The sequence below is a fragment of the Orbicella faveolata genome, unplaced genomic scaffold (genome assembly GCF_042242905.1).
Source record: "Orbicella faveolata isolate gen_17 unplaced genomic scaffold, um_ofav_v1 contig_12, whole genome shotgun sequence".
In the NCBI taxonomy this organism is placed as follows: domain Eukaryota; kingdom Metazoa; phylum Cnidaria; class Anthozoa; order Scleractinia; family Merulinidae; genus Orbicella; species Orbicella faveolata.
The window spans coordinates 9920685-9936936 of record NW_028301539.1 but is presented as its reverse complement, the minus strand read 5'-3'; the positions used below and the strand labels follow the sequence as shown (position 1 = coordinate 9936936).

Genomic DNA, 16252 nt, shown 5'->3' with positions numbered 1-16252 from the left:
CTGAAGTTCTTCCATTTATCTCAATGACTGGCTGGATGGATGGACGGACAGACAGTGTACTTCACTGAATAGCTGTAAGTGAAGAGGGTGAATCGATTCGTCTGCTAAATTAAAATGACAATAGAAAAAAGTTCTAATTTTACAATGGCCTTGAGAAAAAGACCTGCGTAGGAAAATGCGATTGCTGTGACGATATAACATGAGAAAGTCAGAAAGTTCTACCACTATAGCTTTTAAGTAATAGCAATTTGAAATCAGCGCGGATCTTGCTATTGTTATTGTTTTTCCTGCTTATATGACATAAGAATTGCGAGTTGCAAAATAATTACACCTGGGCTAACCCTAGTTTGAAATCTAAAAGGATATACATTTATTTTTTTCCAGTAAATAATATATATCAATAAGGAAATATTTGCTGTTATCAAGTCATTCATTACTTGGAAGTTGGTTATGTTGGAAATGCTTTTTTATTTTCAAACTGAGCTTGGCAGAGTTAGCATAACAGCAAAGTAAGAGGCAATTACTCCAGCAATCTGAAAAAGATAAAATGTAGAAGTGCCGTCACCTACATAAATTTTACAGTGCAATTGATTAGTCAATAGCTTATTCTTAGAAAAAAAAGACCTCTTTGTAAAGAGGTCTCTGTGTTTTGTTGTATCTAGGAAGCGAGTAAATTTCTAAATTCACAGTTAATGTAAGAGGCTCAAAGTTTCCTCCAGCGCCACTGCTATGATTATTAGCTCTTAACCTTTATAGGCAAAGAAACTGTCTTTCAAAGAATTGCTTCATTTTTTCACGTAATAAATAACAAAAAATAGAAATATACAAGTATAAAATTTACTGATTAATGTAATCATCAGACTTTAGACTTCTGGAATTAAAAATGCCTATTCTCAATAACAGACGAAAGTTGTGTTTTTTTCCAAGTTGTTATCAATAATGTTTATCAATTATTCTCATAGCCCGAATCAACTAAAACTGATTTACTTTGAATTACGTCGGGTTTTTTTTTTTTTTTTTTCTTTGCGTTCTTTCCTTTGTATTTCGCCATGGTATTTTGACAGTGTGGTGTAAATCATAATAGTTACTGACATTGCGTTAAAAGAAGAAAACCAAAAAAAATATCTTTAATTCTGGAAAAATGAATAAGTAAACTTACCGTTAGGGACATCGATTTAGTGATGACTGCCAGTCCTCCAATAGAGATGCTCTTTGGATCACCTTGAAGGTCCAATAGAAACATAACTAACCGGAATGAGAAAGCAACCTTAACTTAACAATCTTGTAACTGCTAGGAGTGGTGTTAACTGGCATTCCTTTTCGTAGTTTGTACTACAAAAAGAATACGGAAGGAGTGATTTTCTGACTTCGTTCATAGGTGTAGTTATTGATCGATACGTAGCATGTTATAATACCATGATAGTCATAGTCACCTTTCTTTCTTCAGCTCTTTCCACTGAAAAAGTTTGCAATACCTTTTGGAAACTGTACATCTGAAATGAGAATGAAAAGGATAAATTCAGGCAAAATTAATAAGACTATACAGTTTTTTTTTGTGAAATTTAAATGTCCATTATTCACGCCACTATACAACAATGCAAATTTTATATATTCTCTTAACGATACTTACATGAACGAAGCGAACTGTTTAAGCGAATATTGGTTTGCTTTTTGTTTGTTGTTGTTGTTGTTTGTTTTTGTTTTTGTTTTTGTTCGTTTGTTGTTGATGTTTTGCAAAATTTCCGTGCTATACCTTTTCACTGACTTTGGATCCAAACAATGAGATAACTCCTAAAACACCAGTTGCAAGGCAAGCAGAAACCAGACGGAATTATTCGCCAAGAACACTAGCGAATTTTCTTCAGGGAAGTGAATAATACTATAAAAACTAAAACAAAGAAGAGGAATATACAGGGAAACTTCAGGGGTGTCATTAAGGGCCGTAACCCGTAACACCTGTTGCGGCTGAGTTCACTTGATGTTACGGGTGAAGATGTCGATTGATGGTACGAACATGCTTCACTTACCTCATTTATTTTTAAACATTTACCTATTGAAATAAACATAACTGTTTCTTGGTGTCTTGCCTCCTTGGTTCTACTATTTATATTTTACTCTGGAGATGAACTTTCAGTTTGCTTTATCGCCGTGAATTACATTTTGACGCCATTTTAAGCACCAGAACTTATTACGCAATGCGTTGCTCCTACCTTTTGAGAAATTCCGCCGACCGATGTAGAGTGTTGTCCAGGCTGATCGATCGTGTTTGGTCCCGCGCGTGTGTAGAGAAAGTTATGTTTTAATATGAATAAGAGAAAAGAACCCACGTCAAAACAGCCTGGGATCGACAGATTTTTTTCAAAATCCCAACGGACCGATGGAAATGAGGAAGCTCACAAAACAGCCGGTTGAGGCGGTCGACAAATACCAACGATCCAGCTTCAAGTACTGCAAGTACTTCAGCCGCACATGGGCAGCCTGTAGAACCGAGTACTATGATACAAAGAGTGGAAGAAAACTTTCCCGAGTCTAGAAATTGTAAAGCATTTCATTCTTATTACCACTGTAACGGACAGAGATGTTTACTGTCTGATCCAGCTTATTTGAGCTCCTCTAACGGTAAGATAGCTCGGTAAGGTAGAGATGATATAATAATTTTTATTTCCGGTTTCACTCCCGTTTTATTCATTTGACCATAATAACGAATTATTATAACTGCTAGCAAACATCAAACCATATTGCTGACTATGGACTGTCATTTATTTATTTTTTTTTTAAACAGGGAACACTCGAGTCTGTTGGAGATATTTTATAACTTTGTTCATTTGATCTCTGTAAATTAAGGTGCCTGAATTTGAAATTATGCACTGTGAAAAACAAACAGTACTAAAATAAGGACCACTTGCATAGGTTAGTGCAACAAAGATGTTATTTCACTATTTGCTGATGATGTACTATAACATATCACTCTGTTTTATCAGCATTTTTGATTAGGAAAATTGCCATTTTCATGCCCTAGAAAGCAGGAAAATGCATTTCCAGGGGTTTCGTGTTCAAAAAATTTCTGGGGGGCATGCCCCCAGACCCCCTAGATGCTCAGGCCCTTTCGGGCCTTCGGAACGTGTGGCCGTTGGTCACGTATTTCACTGCTACGGGTGATAACTTACATGCAACGGCTGCTTCAAAACTTAATGACAGCCCTGACTGAAACCATTCCAAACAGAAGAGGTGCTAGGAGCTTGTCTGCAAGTTCAATAACACTACATAGTTTTCGATACTCCATCTTTAAGGCTGCAAGGTCCATTGAGGTCGAATGAAATGATGAAATTCCTTTATGTAAATTATTGCAAAATCCTACAAGTATAAGGCACGTGTTACAGAAAAAGAGAACTGATAGAAACCACACACTATTACCAATAATAAGGAAGATCGAGCGAAGTATTCTCAAGCCAAACCAATGATTCCAGGGCTCAAAAGTTGCTAGATTAGGTCTATCAATACTTCAAGGACTATGACAGTCACTACAGTGGCTAGAAAGAGATAGAAAAATGCAATTAAACCTTCTCTTGATTTAGCTTTCACCCTCTCTAAATTAGCGCTCCTGATGACCGCCAGTACCTTTGCAAGGAACATTTCGAATCGAAATTTCCTCCTATCAGTTAAAGGCAGTACGCTTACGGATATCGTGCTATTGAGTGCGATAAAAATAAAAAAAGAGGCTCAACTTGATGAAAAGAAATATATCTCGTTTAATGAGGATCTCGACGAACGCCATAACAAAATTAAGCCAGAAACCAAAAATGGCTACCACGCAATAAATTTGTGCAGGATGGATATCGATCTGCTTTCTGCTTTGAACGAAAGTAAAATCCACTTGTATTACACTGGTTTAACCAAAGTACTTTCCAAACAACTTCATCAGGCTAAGTACTGGACTGTATTTTTCATCAAACCCTTTACGCAGCTTTTCGTTAGCATTTTCTTGCTCGTGAATTTCAACCGCAAACGGAACGTCGTTTATCGCATGTTGCGCTGAAATTGATGTGGCCATTTCTTGCGCGCTCGGAAACTTCGTAAGGTATCACTTGACAAAGTTTGATCACGATCAGCCGAGATTCCAGAAGAAAAGAAAAAGCTGATTATATTTCTAAGAATTCCGTATGAACCTTTTTCTCATATTACATTTTACACGCGCCTGTGAAATAGTCAGAAAAAGTTACATAATCTGGGACCTTGTATTGTGTGTCTTTGCATTCCGTTTGAATTCAAATATCAATGGACTGAAATGAAAGTCATTTGCTGAGCCCAAATTAATGTAGATCGAATCATTTGTTCGGTGATTATTGATGAATTGTCCTTTCCTGTTGATCGTCTTCCTGTTTTGCAAAATGAATTCTGTGCAATTAAATTAGAAATTATTATTATTATTTTTTTAACTAAAATAAATGAGTCATCTCATATATATTATTTTTTTAATTAAAAGACGCCCAATAAACATCAGCAGGCGTAGAGTATTACTTTTAATCTACGATGTGAGAGTGATTCATACTCCTAGATCGACTCCTAGACCTCCCTTGTAATTAAATTCGTGAAATTATTATTTAACAAAAAAGGTATCTTAATATCAATGTAAGAAAAAAAAAAAAGGAAAAAAAAAAAAAAACTCTAAAAGGTCTGGTTTAGAGGTCTGGAAAATATTCAGAAGCATATAGATATACCTAGAACCAATTGTGTCCTTAATTCCAGCTGAGCAGTGTAGTTCCATTTGAAAACTCACCGTACCAACAAATAATAGAATCTCGACGGGACACAATGGACCATGTAAACTGTTTTATTAATGTTTAGAAAAGAGCCCGAAGAAAATAAGTGCGCTGATTTGTTTAAAATCGCGTTTCTATGACTTGATAAGAAACACAGAACTAGCGCGAGCAAAGTAAACAAGTTGCTTCTCGTTTTTTCGTCGCGGATTTTTCTAAAAGAAGTAGAAAACATGTTCTCCGTGTTACTATCGGTTATAGAAACACACTCGTGGAAGTTTGGGAGAACTAGAAAAAGCTGTGGAAACACTCGCCTTCCCTTAGCATTTCTCTTTCTCCCAAACTTTCACTCGTGTCTCTATAACACGATAGAAACACGGTGCGTACATGTTTTCTATTTCTCAATTTCACTGTCGTAATTCAATTTGCTTTAGTCCTTGAGTTTCGGAGACCATCTATGTCAATAGGGAAGTATTTTGATAGCCGCGAGTCTATTTCTTTACATGTACATCAACTAAATATAAAAAAGCCTACTTTATCTAAAATTATGGAAAGTTATTGATAAGATAATGTTTGCTTCGAGTGAGTGCAGAAATTTTAACCAAGTGGCTTCTATATAAGCCTCCTTCCCCCTCCCCCCCCCCCCCCCCTACCCTCCCATATAGGATCCTCCCATCAAGTTACAGGACGAATAAAAAGTATCTGCTTTAGCTGGCTTCCTTACTTTATTGCGACCATTAATATTTTGAATTCTATACATGATCAACTTGTGCAGCATCTGGAACCAAGAAATTTATTGTCGGCCTTTCCACATCTCTTCAGGATATATTCAACTTCCTACTCCGCACCAGATGACCATGTAGCTGAAGTTGCAAGACAGCAGAACGTTTACAAATGCCATTTTCATTTGACCTCTAATTTTTCTGCAAGGGCCTCCTGTGCCCCACTGCAGCCACTTTCTGCTAAGACGAAATTTACATTTACACATCTAGTGCGCTATACAGGCATCTCAATAGCTAGAGCTTTTCCTCTCTGATCAGCTCTAAATATTTTGTTTACACTAACTATGTCACTCTGTTGAAACGTATATATATACCAAAGGTGTTCGGTAATCACTGTCATGCACTACTACATAGTATAACACAAATACCATCCATTTAGTTTAGCTATGATACTACATCATTATTAACTTGAAAGCCATCAGGTACCTTGGCCAACATCACACTTGCTGCTTTAAAATCAGGGAAAAAAACAACAACAACAACAACAACAACAAAAACCAAACAAAACAGAAACTTTTTTCACGAACTTTTCGAAGTATATGCTTTTTATTATTATCATTGTTATTTTAAATCGCTTTTAACTTGAGAGGAGCTCGATAAGCACAAAACATTTTGCAACTGTTAAATCCGTGTGATTACTCTAATTTCTCTTTATCGCTCTTATCTTGAAGGGTGCAGGGTACTGAGTGATAGCCCTTCGATGCTTTATTTCAGGAGGCTCTTGTCCTTCTTCTGGAAGAAACGTAAACTTGCTCAGCATCCATGATAGGAACACAAACATTTCCAGTTTAGCCAGAGCCTCTCCCGGGCAAACGCGGCGTCCTGCGCCAAAGGGATAAAAGTTGCCTTGATTGGTGATCAAGTTGCCTTCTTTGTCAATGTGACGGTACGGGTTGAAAACCTTTGGGTTCTCCCAGCATTCTGAGTCAAGATGCACAGCTTCGGTATCAGGATAAACAATGGTATCTTTAGGAACACGGTAACCACTTAGTGAGGTGTCTTCTACCACTCGGTGAGGCAAGGCTTGTGGTACGACGTTTCCTAACCTCAGGCTTTCCATGATGGTAGCATTGATCAGTGGGAGCCCAAGACGATCATCCAAGAGTGGCATTCGGTGTCGACCAACGACGTCATCCAGTTGCTGTTGGATATCAATCTGATATTTAGGGTGCTGTACCAGATAGCCAAGAGTGAATGCCAGCCCATGGGCGGTTGTCTCGTAACCAGCAGTAAACATGTTTTGTATAGCGCCTACGAGATGATCTTCAGACAATACAGAAATCTCCTCTTCTTTGTTTTCCTCGATGGCTTCTCTCTGTGAGAGCAATAAAGCCTCCATTAAATTACCAGCAGGTTTCTGAGGATCAAATGTTAGTGTTCTTTCTCTCAGCTTCAGGCGAATAATCTCAAGAGTGGAAAGAAATGTGCCAAATATTTTCTTATGGGACTTCACGGGAAAGTATTTGGCCACTGGAAAGAAATCGAGAAACATGACGACTTGAAAATCCTTGTAACTTTTCAATCCGAGCTCGTTCAAATAGATCAATTTGTCAATGTTAGGGTTGGTAATATCCCAGTAATTGCCGAATATTATTCTTCCTAATACTTCTACGATACTCTGATTCAAGAGTTGAGCGGGATCAAAACTATTCTCTTCTTGTTCGTCAAACAACTGCAACAGTTTTCCAGCTGCTTGAGTCACGCGTTCCTCGATTAAAGGTGTGTTGGTGAGGTGTTGCCTTAAAGTAGAGACCAGAATACGTTTGTGGTATTTCCAAGTCCAACCATCGCTGAAAGCTACGTCCTTGTAACCTTACACGGAATAAAAGAAATAAATAGCGAATTAATTTGAGTACAACTATCTTACCAGTTACAAGACAGCATGAGCAAAAAAATGTTTACTACTTCCAACCACTGGTTTGTTGCAGTTTATCGTAGATCGTTGAGGTCGCAGTTTCACTTTTCCTTTCTCGCATGTTTTAATTTCTTCCGTTTCGTCCAATTGTGGGGAATGTTTTGCCCACTTAGGTATAACCCCTTCTCTTTTCCGTGGATTGTTGAAAAATCACTGCAACGTTTATGTACCCTGTAAGTGAAATCTTATAACCAAGGGGCCATTATATAGGCGTTCTAATGTTCTCAAAATATTGTCTTTTTCAGATTCTTAAGGCAACAGTAGACTTATCGAATCTTAGATCCACGGATCAAAACACAGGCGACCCAAGCTCTCTCTGCGAGGAGTTTTTTTTTTTTTTTTTGAAAATTCTGAAAAGAATAAGCTGAATAATTGCTGACTGGATGCAATGGGTTTCCTCTGAGTTTGTGAGATCTTTCTTTTGTAAACACGACTCAACTTGATTTTGATTGGCCGATGGTAACAATGCGCCTCTTGGTGGGTTTGTCAAATAAACCACGAGGGTACCCGGGGAGCATTTTGGTTAGCGTGTTGACAAATCGTTACTGACTACCCCAGGTTGGGCTAATTATAGTTATCCGACGTACTATGCGAACCGCGAAAGTGTCCTAACTTTTGTGAAGCGGCTGTTTTTCGAATTTGGGAGCGAAGCAATCTCGAAATAAATGTTTCGTAGCGAAGGCGTTGTGGACGTAATTGCGCAGCGAGTGAACTGCCATGGAACTTCAACATCTCTTTCTCGATTCTACGGAGGAATTGAGCCAGCAGGGTTAACGTTATTTTCAGTGGATTTATTCGCTTCGAGCGGCGGGCACTACAGAAATCAGTGTCCGGACTTGTCTTTCTTTTATAGTGGAGACCCACAGAGCGATAACTCGCCGAAATCGCGTTAGATCGGCCTGAGCAGCTGGCAAACAAAGAATACAACACAGCAACAGGGTAAGTAGATTTTATTCACAAAATATAAGAATAATTGACTTTTCAAGCAAAACAGTTGCATTCCCATACAAACCTTTATAAATTCAAACCGTTGTAACACAACACCTCCATATGCTTTAAGGCCAGAGTCACGTTTCGCGTGGTCAAATTCGGTCGTTATGTAATAGTACATGCCATATTGCACGTTACGCTGAACGTTCGCTTTAAAAGTAAAGGAAAAAAAAAAAAAAAAACTCCTCGCAGAGAGAGCTTGGGTCGCCTGTGATCAAAAGGGCCAGTGTCTCCACCAAGTTACCACCATGCATGCAAAGAATACTCCTGTTCCTGTTTGAGCTCTTGACATAGTAAAATTGTGTCTAACTTTTAGCGTGAGGCTCCGCGCGCTTTGCAAGAAATAAGAGTGGGCATAACTTACCTTTGCTCAACACTTCCAAGGCGTGTGTCTTAGGTCTACCACAGAATTTGGCTGATCTCGTTACCAAAACCTCCCTGACGGCCCCCGATGAGCAAGCGACAACAAGCTTGTAGCTTCCGAGTTTCAGGGAGAATAGTCGTCCGTATTTACTTCTCAGGCTGCAAGGAAATAAACACCAAGGAGTCAAATTAAAAGACCATCGTCTCTTGGTCAAATTTAGTGCACGGAATGGTTTATTTGGGGCATGGATCTGAGAAATTTTAGACACTAAAACCCTCGTTACACCAATTCCGAAAGATTCAATGGAATATTTACTATTTTGTGCACCATTGTAGTAAATCTTTACTAAAAATTAACAAAAAAAAAATAAAAAAAAAATGGGAATCTTGAAGAGCATAGCGGCATATCTGACACCTCGCGAGTCGTTAGTGCGAACTCTCGCAATTAAGGACACCAAATGACGGTCCGTAGGGTGTCCTATAAAAAGAGTTGACTGAAATGGTTCGCTATTAAAGGCTGATTTGATTATTCAACTTTAACTCGCTATTTCTATTGAGGCCCGTCTAACGGGACTCGGGTCGTTTACGGCGTAAGATTGCAGATTGTAATTATGTTAAGACAAAAAAACTTAGGCCCAGACGTGCGGCTTTTAAACGTATCAGTTTTCCTATGCCAAAATGAAGAAAATGTTTTCGCCCACACTAGCCTTTTCGTTTTAATTTGATTTCACCTTTCCCCGCTAACGGGTTTTCATTCACCGTTTTAATCCGGGCGTTTTGTTGTGGACAACAGGCGAAAACGCATCAAAAAGTATGCGTTTACAACCGCATTAGTTTGGACCTGCATATAGGGCCGTCGAGATCTTTTATCGGAGTTGGATTTGACAGACTGTCTTTGAACGATGAAATTTAATAAACCGTGACCAATGGTATTGCAAATTTTAAAAGGATATTTTAATTCCCTGAGGGCATGAGACTGCAGAAAGAAATTAAACTTTAGAAAATAACTTTCATAACATCAAACGTTTTTGCAGTGTGACTATTTTATCCAAATGTTGAAATCACAGAACATGAAATTTTTAAATTGAAGTTAAAACTTTGGATGACGGTCGTTGATATATTCAAGTTGCGTCGTTCAATTTAGCAACACGTTGTGTGATTATAATTTAGAGAAAAGATCCTAATTAAGTTATCTTAGCTAACATGGCTATTTCGAGCACTTCAAGCAAGAAATTTGTCTGCGAGGTCAAATAATGATACTCAGGACACAATATCTTGCTGAGCATCTATCATTTGTTAGTGTCACGCGGCAGAGCATTTTGATCAGTGATTGCTAGTCAGACGAAAATTTTGCATACTTTTTGAAGGACCATTCGCCAACCCTGCTGTTATCGTTGAATATTCACTAACAACTTCACGGGTCTCGTAATCTCGTTTATTGAGCGGTTATGTACATCTTGCAGTCTCGATTTTTTGCAAGACTGAGAAAGTCTCGAAGCAATGATTTGTTTGTTATTCAGTTTTATAAGTGAAATCCGAACTTCTTCGAGCTGAACGTCTCGAGCTCGCATTTTAAACTCTTTAAAGTCTCGGTTCGTAATTGAATAAGTGAAAATGTCTCGGGCTCGCAAACAAAACCGCTTGTCTCGCCTCATGGCAAAGTCTCGCATTTACCATTCATCACGTTAACAGTAGAACTTCCGATAGATCTTGATATTAACTGTAGCGCAGCAACTGGAGTTTCGAAAGAAACATTAAAAGCATCAATTCAAATCACGAAGTGGACTACAAAGAAGAACGAATAAACAGGTCGCTCACAAGGCTCATGCAATTATCATTTTGAAAGGATAACTAACCTACCTTGCAACTACATCTTGAAAGATCTCGCCATCAAAGTTGAAACTGAAAAGGTTTCCGATCAGCGGGAGATTGGTGAATCGTGGGCCAGGCGGCATATCTCTGAACTGGTACAACTCGATCATCTGGTACGCCATGAACGCCATCAGTATGACAAGAAGTATATTTCCAAAGCTGAAATATTCCGTGACGGAAGCCATCTTTGCCAACATCGCAAGCGCGCGGTTAAGCCTGGTTCTCATATGCCGCCGACATACCTGGGACACCGTTACGGCATACGTGTACATTTATTGCCGAATCATAATCTGTCCCAGGCATTGACCGCCGGCTTGCCTGCGAAGTTGAGCCGAGTTCAACTTCACAGGCAAGCTGGCAGTTGTCGGCGGTTGTCGGCGATGAAAATATTTTATGTGAACATCATCTGCGGACGCAACATACTCTAGTAAGACGATTCCGGATCCATATTTACAGGTGAAATGGTTGACAATTGCAGTTGCAACCGCGGATTAAATAAGACGCGAACTGAACCATTTATAACGTGACGAGTGTGGCTTATATGTTGGATGTACATCCCGACATATCTTTCAACGCATCGCCAAACATAAACATTCTGCTATTGGTAAACACCTGAAAGAAGAACACAAGTTGCAAGCAACTAATCTACAAGACCAATTTAAAGTTTTAAAGAAATGCCGCACAAAGTTTGACTGCTTGATCTACGGAGATGCTGTTCATCAGGAACATTAAACCAAAACTTAACACGCAGTCAGATTCAGTTCGCGCCAAACCCTTTAAATAACAACGGAATACTTTAGCACCCTTTTAATTCCCTAATTATTTTCACACTATTTTTATTATTTATATTTATTCAATTCTATCATGTATTTCGAACTTGATAATGATGAGATGGAGTCATCGAAATGTCGTTCACTTTTCATATCGCTTATTTTCCCTCTAAAGTGTTATACGAAACCTTTTATTATTAGTATATTTCCCTCATTTTATTCTGTATTACCCATTTCTTGCTGCGCAGGTGAATATTTAGCTGTGATCTACTTGAGAATTACGTCTTGTTTTCTCTGATTATCCATTTCATGACGTAACAGAACTCAGACGCAGACTTGATTTTTATACTGACTCTATGTTCCAAAAGGCATGGAGAGGCGCAATTTGATTACCCTCTTCCAGCAGTTCGGTAAGTTTGTGGCGGAGCGCAAACACGGCGAGCGAAATTGAAGAGAGGGACTTGGTGCGAGCAGCCTTCTGGGAGAAGCTATGTCTGATCGTGCAAAATCATCGCACGCTCACGTGAATTTATAGTTCTTCTTTCACTCAAACAGATAGAAATACTATAGTCATCACATCTTCTTACCTTGGGTCATAGTTAATGAAAAAAAATTGTAAACGAAAGAAAGGTGGGTTTATAGAAAATCTTTCTCTGTGTCGTTGCTATCATTGTTTACCTAAATAGCTAGGAATAGAATCAAATAAACATTTTGTATCCTGTATAAACAAACGGTACGCTGTCAGTTTGGGCAGAAAGGGTCCAAATTCATACGTGCTTTTCCGTTACGCGTGCAATAAAAAGTTGTTTTACACCAAAGAACAAAAACCCAGGTTGACACGTTTATCTATGTTGTTTTGTTGGCCACAATTTCAACAGGTTATTTCAGTAAGTATGTAATATATTGAGACGAGGGATTAAATATCGGATTGATTCTGATTTATAATCTGTCTTGTGAAATTACTTTGTAAAGCTTTATTTGCTAGTCTCGAGAGCTTATATAATACTGTCAGAACTTTCTTACGTCAAGAATCCAGCTCATCGTAACTTCGAAAGGCAGCTTATATCGACAGCCGCAGAACGCTAGATTAACTTTACATTCAGCTGCGCACCCAGTTCGTAATAATGTCTAACACCTGCAAAAGATGACGCATTTTGTAGATACACATATAAGACAGCAGGGATTATAAAATTGTTCAGCAAACATGTTAACTGCGGCATTTTATCCTGCGGCATAAACAAAGAGCCATTACAAGTTTCATTGAAAGTTTTGTCTTCCTCTCCGGTTGGTAAGTATATGAAAAATCTCACACTTCATAGTTAGTCCAGTTTGGTAGAGTTACATGCTATAGTACGTGTGCCTCGGTTAAGTTATCTCCTTTATTAGCTAATTTCTGGTATTTAGGATTTAGCCTAAAGTGGGATGAATAGTATGCAATACACATGCAACATGCGCCGTTACAAGTTTTTCAGAAACGTTACAAGCAGATTTTAGTGAGCACTCTTAGTGAGCACTCGGTATAGGTCAATCTGTTCAAGACCACAAAAATTACTTTCACCACTTAACTGACGATAATAAAAAAACAACAATTGTAATTAAGCCCTAGTAATGCTGGATTACAGCGGTCCATTTTTAAGTAAGCGTCCATGGGCGCTTTATGGAAAAATCAAGCTAAGTACTGCGTGAGTAGTCAAATGGCTGCTGCACCTTTACTACATGGAATTGCAATATGTGGTAAGAAAATGTAATGTAAACCATATTCGTGTTACATGAAATCTAAGGGAGGTTTTAATATGAGAGTAACTAAGCTCGAAAGGCAAAAATATTGTAAACACTTGCAATACCCATATGAATCATGTACGTTCTGATTTGCACTCGACACATTTATGTAGTAATCTATATTTTGTTTTTTAACAGGTAGAAAAAGGAGGAACACACAACTGGGGACTTTGCACACGGTCATGACTGCTGTTTTCCTTCTTTCGACCATTCAATTCTTTTTGCCTTTCGTTGCATGCATGCGATCAGGGTAAGTTTAATCATAAAATGCATTTTCTCTTCTTTTCATTGTTTTTGTTTTTGTTCATGCTAGAACACCACATACACGAAGGGAACTGTTTATTATCATTATTATTATTATTATTATTATTATTATTATTATTAATTCTACATTCCATAAGTACAAAAACGAATCCTAAAGCAAACAAGTTATTGAGGGCGAAGGGTATAATTGTTTTAGTATCACCCAACTAGTCGGACAGAAAAGGCAATAATAAAGTTAGCAAATGCAAGTTGAAGAAATATTTATTTGGGAATAAAACGAAAGAAAGCGTCACGCTCGATTGCGCCAACTTCGCCACTCGAGGGCTATTACCAATAGTCCTCTAGTAGCGTAGCCAATTAAAATGCAGGATTTGCATTAGTCCACTAGTTGGGTGATACTAAAGTACGGATAGCAAAGGGTCAGGGCTGATTATCAATATTAAAAACGCTGAAATTATGATAAATTTTGGTTTCTATAGAACAAAGTAAATTTTCTGGTTGTAATGCTTATCAGTAAAAAGCTGTTCAACCGCACAATCTGTGATGTAAAGGAAAATGCAATAACATAACTGAAAAGTATATAATTTTCTAGCTGCGTGGATGGCTATTGCGCAATGGAGGGCTGCCGAAGCAGTTCTGGCTCTGGATTCTCAAACTTCTGCTGGATGTCGGGTTATGACGACGGTTATTATGAAAGATGCGGTGGCAATAGCGAATGCCGCGCTGCCGTGAAAGTGGGAGGTTCCTGTAAAGCTTTCTCGTCTGCCTTTTTCCGGGCGTCGAACCCATTCACATCGCATGAAAAGACATGCAGTTACAAGATTGCGAAGACGCTTAGAGATTTGCAAAGCGAATGCAGTGCCGAAGGAGCCACTTTCGATTCCTGGGCTCAAGCATATCGGACGAGTGGAGACCTGTACCGCAAATTCGAGCCTTGTACTGGCCATTTGATCGAGGAGAAGACCAAAAAGGTGATCAACTTCTGTTACTGCTACAACTTCTGTGGAACTGGGCAGGTTTACAATGGCTGTGAGGTTGATGGGCTTGAAGGCAGATTGGATAAGGGCGCCAACTTGTTTTCTTCTTACAGAGCAATGTATGTTGATAGATTTCTGTCTTATTGTGTACGTGTTTTATTTTATTCTTTATTTTCTTGATTTGTCGTAGCTGTTATTGTTGTTGTTGTTATTATTTTTTTTTCTAACATTCATTGATCTTTTGATTATTGCTCAGTACAACTATAGGGCGCTCTCCAGTGGCGAATAGAACTTACGTTCCATTTGATATTTCCCTTGGAATTTCCAGAATTTTCAGTTGAATGGAACACCTTTTTGAAACTAAGAAGTTTTCGAAATTTTAAAAAAATGTCAAACAATTTGCCTCGGTGTTGAAAGTTCCGGATTTTTTGATTGAATTGAAAGCGCCCATGATCTTACGTTTACTCCAGCATATTTTTTCTCTGGGAGGGGAGTGCTTATTTAACTTTGTAATTCTCCAACTATCTTCAACAACACTGAGGAAGCAAAGTAACAACTTCAGACTAGTGGACAAAAATTGTTTCCGGTAGAAATTTTATTGATAAATGAGGTCCATGCCGATCAATAATCTGTACCAATATGTATGCTGTAAGACTTTTCCTTTGTTTGATTAGATGCAAGATTGACTGCAAACCAGTGGATAAGGTAAAGAATTTATTACCATTCCCTCTGCCCTTTGTTTATAGTAATATGAGCCTAGGAACTCGAGATCTGTATAGACATGGCATGTTTCGTGGATACATTTCTTTCTTTCAGTTTAAGTGGCATGCCTGTGAACTAGCTAGGTGAGACCAAGGCGCATTGACCACTAAAAACAGCATCATTTAAACATTTTGAACGTTGCAGGCAAGAAAAACTAGACTAGTAGAACAAACAAAACAATAGTCGTTTTAACTTGCTTTTTTTCTATACAGGCCTTGGTCGTTTCAGGGCTTCTGATGTGAATATATTTTCTACATATGAATTATTTAAACAGCTTGACCGTATTTCAACGTTAAGAAACGAGCTGAGTGACGGAATAGTCACCAAGGTGGTTACAATCACTGAGGGGACCACATCCTCACGAACCAGCTCAGCCGGTGGAAGCAGCAGCGACTCCATATCTGCGATTGTTTGAGCGAACCTGAAGAGCATCGTCTCGGTTGACCTCGGTTACTCTAAGACCACAGGATTTGACTGTAGTTATAGTTCCACCAGCTCCTTCTCTCGGGAGGAGAGTCACCAAGCTCGCATACCGGTCAAACCAGGGGATGAAGTCAGTGTGTACCAGGTGGTTGGGATCTGTGACAACAGCGATGGAACAGTTTACACCGTCAACACAAAGACGCTGGTCATTCGAGGAAAAGATGGTACCAGTACCGAGGTTGTCCCAGAATGAATGAGGAAGCAAATAATTAATTGAACTGCAGGGGTTAGGAGATCTTTCACTTGGTTGAACTCTCAACTGTACCAGAATGATTAAAAGAAGTATATTTTGACTTTCGACCTTCAAATTGTCCTATTCTTATATGTAAAAATATAGATCACGGCCACACTTTTCTCTCAACTGAAAACAATTTTCATGTGGTACTCGCCCCGAATATATCAAATAGCCTTGATTTGAAGTTCGAGTCTCGTATACTGCTCATATTTGCTGACCATAGACAACCTCGAGCTACTAAATGAAAAACAAACAAACAAAAAAAAAAACATGGAATAACCCTCCCATTGAAAGTTCAATGGA

At 38.6% G+C, this 16252-nt stretch overlaps 1 protein-coding gene and 2 pseudogenes across 2 annotated transcripts; 1 reads left to right on the top strand and 2 right to left on the bottom strand.

Moving 5' to 3' along the window:
• Positions 1–2758: 2758 nt before the first annotated feature.
• LOC149116522 (uncharacterized) lies at positions 2759–3889 on the bottom strand (annotated as a pseudogene).
• Positions 3890–6140: 2251 nt separating this feature from the next.
• Positions 6141–11310, bottom strand: LOC110051410 (steroid 17-alpha-hydroxylase/17,20 lyase-like). The gene is made up of 3 exons (XM_020757443.2): positions 10668–11310; positions 8809–8966; positions 6141–7351 (listed from the first exon to the last, which is right to left on the bottom strand). The coding sequence occupies exons 1-3, from the start codon at positions 10949–10951 to the stop codon at positions 6180–6182; spliced, it is 1614 nt and encodes a 537-aa protein (XP_020613102.2). The 5' UTR covers positions 10952–11310; the 3' UTR covers positions 6141–6179.
• A 1949-nt stretch (positions 11311–13259) lies between these two features.
• Positions 13260–16012, top strand: LOC149116521 (uncharacterized; annotated as a pseudogene). Its single transcript, XR_016205748.1, has 4 exons — positions 13260–13478; positions 14085–14588; positions 15144–15174; positions 15506–16012. The product of XR_016205748.1 is annotated as an uncharacterized LOC149116521 (transcript).
• Positions 16013–16252: the final 240 nt, after the last annotated feature.

What these genes read in the sequence shown, in the direction of transcription:
- LOC110051410 (XM_020757443.2), bottom strand. Translation starts at nt 10,951, where the DNA reads ATGTACACGTATGCCGTAACGGTGTCCCAGGTATGTCGGCGGCATATG. An exon ending in TTTCAAGATGTAGTTGCAAG is followed by an intron (nt 8,967 to 10,667) that starts GTAGGTTAGTTA and finishes ATTTCCTTGCAG; the next exon opens with CCTGAGAAGTAAATACGGAC. An exon ending in CTTGGAAGTGTTGAGCAAAG is followed by an intron (nt 7,352 to 8,808) that starts GTAAGTTATGCC and finishes ATTCCGTGTAAG; the next exon opens with GTTACAAGGACGTAGCTTTC.